Source organism: Elaeis guineensis, chromosome 8 (assembly GCF_000442705.2).
Source record: "Elaeis guineensis isolate ETL-2024a chromosome 8, EG11, whole genome shotgun sequence".
In the NCBI taxonomy this organism is placed as follows: Eukaryota; Viridiplantae; Streptophyta; class Magnoliopsida; order Arecales; family Arecaceae; genus Elaeis; species Elaeis guineensis.
Window position 1 is genome coordinate 9,970,550 of NC_026000.2, and position 7,087 is coordinate 9,977,636.

Genomic DNA, 7,087 nt, shown 5'->3' on the forward strand with positions numbered 1-7,087 from the left:
AGATCCACGACTCCATGATAGGTGTTCTCTCTCCTCCTCCCCATCGTGCTGACATACTGACACGCTTTACTTGTGGGCTTTCAATTAAAAAAAAAAAAAAAAAAGGAAGCAAAACAAAGTAAAGAAAAAAAATATATAAAAAAGGACTCCCCCCTGTCCCAGCGTACCTTTTGTTTTGCCGTACCATAGTATCTTCTTTTTAATACCATGTTTACCACTTAATTAAACTTTATTTACCTTCTTTTGGCTGTTAATATAATTCCTACCAGTGAGATTTTATTATACTGCTCTCTCTCTCTGTGTTCCGCTGGGTGGGCTTTGTCACTTTGTTCATGTATTTATTAGTCGCTTGTTGGCTTCATGGTCCGTTGCCATAAACATCAAGCTAGATGTCCCCATACAGCTAAATCTGATCTGGGTGCGGATTAAACAGCTCAAGATGGCAGTTTGGGAGATGAGCATCTCATACGTCGATGATCGATGGGTAATTTCATATGGGTTCTACTCGTTTTCTAATGGAAAATAAGGAGTTCTGTAAGAAAAATGGGATTTTTATTGCTCCCCTCTATGGATTTATCCGTTTGCTTTGCCTGGTTTTATTGACTTTTGTTCTAATTCTGTTGGATATTGGTATCGGTAGCTGTGTTCCATTCTTTGCAGAATTAATGGGCTTATTCTGAAAGCGATGGATGGACAAAGACTTGTTTCTATCTCTAATTCTGTCATTTGTTATTTCAAAGTCTCTCTTTTTTGGGCTTTGCAGCATTAAGATTATTGTGGACAGCAGCAGATGTTTCATTGAATGCTCCTTCTTCTGGAGTAAAGAAGGGGATTTTGTGCAGAAAAGGCAGTACTCTTTCTTCCCATTTATTTTGTGTTCAGGAAACATGGGGTTCTTGAGCATCATGGGCAATTCCATTGGATGTTCGGCTTCCGGGGAGCGGCTGGTCTCGGCCGCGAGAGATGGAGATGTTCAGGAAGCCAAGGCCCTCTTGGATTACAACCCCCGCCTCGCCAGGTATTCCACATTCGGTGGGCGGAATTCGCCTCTCCATTACTCTGCAGCAAAGGGCCACCATGAGGTGATTGATCCATTTATCGGTTCCCTTTATCGTTTATAGTTGTGACTTCTGATCAATCAGTAAAAAAAGAGCATATTTTGAGGCTAATTCTGCGATTTGTGCGTCCAGATCGTTTCTCTCTTGATTGAATCTGGTGTTGACATTAATCTGAGGAATTCTCGTGGCCAGGTGAGATGGATCTTGATGTACTTATTTTTACTTTCCTTTTATTGAGGTCACCTGCTATTTTGCCTATTACTTGGCAAAGAATTATGCTTCATCAGTGTTGTCTTGTTAGAATATTTAATTGGTCTTTGAAGGTTGAGTAATATCATTTGCTTATATCTACTATGATCCGATTGATGAAAATTAGTACTTGAGTTGTTGTAGTCTAGTTCTTAATTCAAGATGATGAATATTGATGGAAGGTTTCCGATTTAAATGCATTCTGCTTTCTTGACAGACAGCTTTGATGCAAGCTTGTCTGTATGGTCACTGGGAGGTTGTTCAAATTCTAATGCTTTTCAATGCCAATGTAAGCCTTTTCAATGTGATAATGCTTTTGTTTGTTTAGCATTGCAATCTAACGAAATCACTCTGATTAATAGTTGGCCAATGAATTTTTAGATTCACAGAATGGATTATCTCAGTGGTGGAACAGCCCTCCACTTTGCAGCTCTTAATGGTCACACTCGCTGCATTCGGCTTCTCCTTGCTGATTATGTACCCAGCACACCTGATTTTTGGAATATTGTAAGGAGGAGATTGACCAATGAAGCTTCCACAAAATTTGAAGAGATGTATGTTGAATTCTCATTTATTTTTATTGATATTATTTTTTGATAATTATAATCAATTTATATCCTCCTTTGTTTGTCGTCTTCTTCATCATCATCTCCTGCTGCTGCTTTTTTCTTCTCCTCCTCCTCCAGCACCACTTCTAGCACTCTATCCGAGATAGTGAACAGAAGAGCTGATGGAGGCATCACCGCGCTTCATATGGCAGCACTAAATGGACATGTTGAGAGTGTGCAGTTACTCTTGGACTTGGGAGCTTGTGTTTCTGAGGTCACTGTGGAAGATGGAACAACAATTGATCTGATAGGTGATCTCTTCTTGTCATTAGGTTCCTCATTCTTATTTTGTTTGGTACTATGAACATCTATACTCAATTATTCTGTTGTTAGGTTCTCAGGATTCAAAATTTTTATGAGTGACTTTGGGTATTGATTTGTTTATACTTATGGTGGAGAACAGCATATACGTGTTAACAATGGTCACAGCACTCCCTTTTTAACTCTTTCTTTTTTTTTTTTTTTTTGGTGTGTGTGCATGGGTGTGGGTTGTGTGGGAATTTGTTGCAGTATCCTTGTTTAATGAATTCTTACATTATGGAATCCTATAGAAATTCATTGGTGGATCTTTTAATAGGCAGACCTTTTCATTGTATGGTTTACACTGCAAAGTATTCGATGTGTAGTGGAAAGATACAAAGCAAAGTTGGTTGCTAAACTACAAAATACCAAATGGATAGTCTTTACAATCTCCTGTTGCCAAGATGAACGTTATGTAGCTATTTTGTCTCTTCCTGCCAAAATGGAATGGTATTTGCATTAACATGATGTAAAGTGTGCATTCCTTTATGCAAGCATTTAGAAGAGGTTTAAATGTATAGAGGTTAACAAACTCAAGAGTGAAGCTATGGTCTATTATTTTAACTTCTTGTGAAATTTTATTTGTAATTAACATTGCATGTTTCAATTACTCATGTTTTGTTAAGATTAAAATACCATTAAATTATTCTTGCAGTGTCATTCATTTCTTTTGAGAAGGTTTATTTTTTTTTCCTTTGGCAGGAGCAAGAAGCACACCCCTTCACTATGCTGCTTGTGGTGGAAATGCAGTATGTTGTCAAGTATGTTTATTTGATCCTATTTTATTTTTAATTTATTATTTTTAACAGTAGCTACAATCTTACTTGGTAAATGTGGACATGCAGATTCTTATTGCAAGAGGAGCCAGCTTGACTGCTAAAAATGCAAATGGGTATGTATTTGCTCTTTCAGTATATAAACAAGTGTATATAGCATGATGTGGAAATTCCACTTTTTTTCTGGTTAGAAATGTTAGATGTGAAATGACAATAGTTGACTTGATTGAAATTTATAGCTCAGGCAGATTTGCAGAACTTACCTATTGGAAACCCTACTGTGTTTTATGAAACTATGAATCATATTGTTTATAGAGGAAATGGAGAAAGGTTGAAACTAATGTCAGATCTCCCAGAGACACTGATTGCTATATTGAAAAGGGTGGAATGGAGTTGAGATGGAAATTCATCCTCAAGGACTAGGAAAATCTACATTCCAACCAGTGCTTCGGGAGAGCATAATGCATTTAAGTGCGACATTTAAATACACCAAGTAAATTAGGGAATTATGCAAAAGAATAATTTGAAAGCACAGAAACAATTGTAAACATAGATACAAGCATTTAAAAACATGATGGATGCTTCCTCATTTCTGGTAGTCCCATTTCCCCCTTCTTCTTGAGTTATGTCAGTTGTGTAGATCCTAATATCGTACATGCAACTAACCTTCTACTGATCCAGAAAGAAAAAGAAAAAGAAAAAAATTGTGAGATGCTTCTAAGTGATGAGCATGTTAGAAAATACTAGTTAGTCAAAAAGAATCTAAAGTTTAATTGCTCATCGCTCATGAAAACAAGAAAAACAATCTTTTGAACATATTTTTTTCTATGTAAGTCTTATGTTGATTTAAGTTTTGAGATGAGGGCCCTTGGTCTAAGTCATCGAAATCCTCAAGCATATAACTGATAAACTTCTCTGTGGTGTATGCAGAACTTCAATGACTCTTACACATTTAATGCCTCTTCTGCTTGTCTCTGAGCTTCATGGATCTTTATGTGATCTGAAATTGTGCATGTACTCTCACTCTAATCACTAGATATTTTTTCTCTATGTGCTAAAAGTTGGACTCCCTTGATGGTGGCTCGTTCATGGCATAAAAATTGGCTTGAGGGTATTCTGAGCAAACAGCCAGAAGGTCGAACACGTGTTCTTCCTTCCCCATATCTTGCTCTTCCCCTTATGAGCATAGTGAGAATTGCTCGGTAAGTGCTCCATAGTCCACATATTATCATGTTGTTTGTTAGGTTAATTTAGTTATGAATCTTCTGATGACATATCTTCCCTACTTTTTCATACTACAATCTGGTTTGAGTCACTTGAAAAGAATATTTGTTTCTACATGTGGCTTGGTCCCTCTATAAGCTTAGAGTTCTTCTTCACTCATTGTGCTTATATATTAGCAACTTAGTATTACAACTGTATCATGTTGCTGAACCTGTTAAACTTAATGAATCCATTTTCCTGTGAGGCACAAGATATTTTGGTTGCTAGAGAGAATATTCTCATTTAATGTGGCATACATTAAATTTCATTCCGAACTTATCCTGCTTTTAATCAGAAAGATAATTTTTACTTAGCATGTAATGATGCCTATTGACCATAACAATAACCTCATTGCTCTGTCTTTCTTTTTGCTTCCTCATCTTCCTCAATTTTTATTTTCTTCAAGTGTAATATTAGAGTGTTTCCACAAAGATGGGAACAAAAGATTGTCATGACTGAAATAAAAATGTTGATATGTAAAGAGAAAACCGTGCAAGGCTCTTACAACATCTTGGTCAAATCCATGTTCTTGAAAATAGTAGCATGACAAAACTAGATCAAATCTCTTCTGGCCTATAAGACAGTAATTTGAGGTTAACTTTGTTGCAGTTCTTAGATTAAGAGTAAATCTTAAACCAGTAAACCATAGTTATTGGATTCGAGGAGCATGCTTTGCATGCATCTACTAACATATTTTGGACACCACCATTGATAATACCAGGGATTTAGGGCAGATCACAGAACACCAGAAGTTTCCTTACTGTATAAGACAAGGATTATGTGGTTTAGTTCTTATATGACTATGGTGAAGAGCTACAGTTTTTCATTGAATTTTTGAAAAAATCCAGTACTTTTGTTGTTTGGTGGAACAGTTCATTCCTTGTTCCCATCCTGTGTTGCTGGATTTCTTGAAGTAACCATCTGGATATACATCTACAGACTCTAACTTATTTCAACAAGGGAAATTTTTGGTTAAGATTTGCTTATCTTTTGCAGAGAATATGGATGGAGGAAGACTTGCCAGTCACCTGCTTGCGTTGATCCATGTGTGATTTGTTTGGAATCAAGATGCACAGTGGCTGCAGAGGGTAAGTTTCATTCAAACTTCCAATTGCTGGAAGGACAGTCCTTCCAACCATCTACTTCCAGCTTTTCTCCTCAAGATTCTATATGCATTATTCTTTAGAACAAGTTGCTTAAAAACCTTGTGGACATGCTTGCTTTTGTCATTAATTGATGGCTACCGAACAGATTTTTAGCTTGCCTTCTGTTGCTAAAGCTCTGAATCTCTTATCTGACTCCCAGTTCCTTCACTGTTCATCTACTTTATGCACATATTCTCAAATATCTACTGCTGATTGCTTTGGACCCTTGATGAACTTCTGAGTATTTTTCGTGTTTCTTCATTAGAGATATATTTTTCATTATTTGTCATCATTCAAGGCAAGGTACACCATCTCAATACCGGGCCCCATAATGATGCTACCCTGGCACATTTCACTGTGTTGGTATGTCTAGTACGGGGGCTGGTTTAGCACGCCGAGTGTCAGTGCAACCCTCATACAATGTACCAATACCAAACCGGTATAATATGCCCCGTACCATCCAATTCAGTACAATATAGCGTACCTTGATCGCAGGAGTTTGGTTAACTCTGTGGTTCAGTTAAACTCTGTGGAAACTCAATGCTTAAACAGCGACATCCCCTTAATCATATAAAAGTCCTTTGGCACCTCATTGTAGGCGTGCAGTATCATGTTAATACACTTGTCTGTAAGCAACCAAGTAGTGTACAAAAGTGCAATAACTCCTTTTACGATGTATACGATCATTACTGATGAAATAATGCTCGCAATGTAGGTTGCGCTCATGAGTTTTGCACCAGATGTGCACTGTACTTGTGCTCCACCGGCAGCATCTCAACGGTCAAGCGAGGTCCCCCTGGCTCGATAGCTTGCCCTCTCTGCCGGCATGCCATTTTCTCATTTGTCAAGCTCACTGAAACTAGCCCGACCCACGAGCTGCCAAAGGTAAGCCTGCCTTTGTCCATATGCACCACGGGTTCAGGCTCGGGCTTGGAGTCTGCCACCTCAGTGGCTTCCCAGCTATGCAAGGCAAAGAACCACTGCAGCCGGACTCCTTTGGGCTCTTCTTCCTTTCGATCACTCAGCCTCCAGAAGTTCCCATCCATGAAACTCAACTCCACGCTCTGCATGGAAGCCTCAGAGACAAGACCATGCCTTGTTAGGCGCTCAAGGGGAGGATTAAAACGATCTGCTTCCTACTGGGATGGTCGACGCAGACCATGGCTCTTTTCTTTTAACCAATATCTAAGTAGCTCTGGTGACAGCTAAAAGTTTTCTCAGTTACTTTGAGTCTCTATTTGTTCATTTCATTCTTTTTACCCTTTTCTGTACTTGGTTTCTGTATCTTGTGCTAAGATACCAATCAAGCTGGTCTATGTTATGTTTTTAGGTTGTAAATATAGAGGAACTATAAACTCTTGCAATAGTATCTACATATATACTTTTTCTTTTATGGTAGCATTCTTGGACTGCTCGTAAGAATGATACAATTGGCCCTCACGCAGCAGTTCATTCCACGAGCAACCTAATAACAGCGTTGTATCGGATACAATAAGTTCCAACTAATTTGTGATCATTGTGGAGATATATGTTTTGATAGTTTGGAATTGACATGCCATGCATTTATGCTGTCCCCTACTTATTTCATACGTATACTGTCAAATGCATCCAGCCGTCCATTTTTCGTTGTGTGAAGCTATGCATGCATAGATCCCATGGTGAAGCTAGAAAGATGATGCAGTTTGTTT

General features: G+C 38.2%; 1 protein-coding gene across 2 annotated transcripts; it reads left to right on the top strand.

The window, feature by feature from the left end:
• Positions 1-272: 272 nt before the first annotated feature.
• On the top strand, positions 273-6,800 carry LOC105050339 (probable E3 ubiquitin-protein ligase XBOS32). 2 transcript variants are annotated; one of them, XM_010930312.4, is made up of 11 exons: positions 273-484; positions 764-1,082; positions 1,191-1,250; positions 1,525-1,596; positions 1,689-1,861; positions 1,994-2,166; positions 2,918-2,976; positions 3,061-3,107; positions 4,053-4,193; positions 5,251-5,342; positions 6,115-6,800. In XM_010930312.4, exons 1-11 carry the CDS (start codon positions 474-476, stop codon positions 6,606-6,608), a joined length of 1,641 nt encoding a protein of 546 aa, XP_010928614.1. In that variant the 5' UTR covers positions 273-473; the 3' UTR covers positions 6,609-6,800. The 2 variants fall into 2 exon arrangements, with proteins under 2 accessions (XP_010928614.1, XP_019707640.1); XM_019852081.3 differs by having other exon boundaries at positions 274-1,082.
• The last annotated feature ends 287 nt before the right edge of the window (positions 6,801-7,087 follow it).

Bases quoted from the DNA above. Each gene is read 5' to 3' on its own strand.
- LOC105050339 (XM_019852081.3), top strand. From the start codon at position 690: ATGGACAAAGACTTGTTTCTATCTCTAATTCTGTCATTTGTTATTTCA. The intron at 1,597-1,688 runs GTAAGCCTTTTC...ATGAATTTTTAG, and splicing joins TAATGCTTTTCAATGCCAAT to ATTCACAGAATGGATTATCT. The intron at 4,194-5,250 runs GTAAGTGCTCCA...TATCTTTTGCAG, and splicing joins AGCATAGTGAGAATTGCTCG to AGAATATGGATGGAGGAAGA.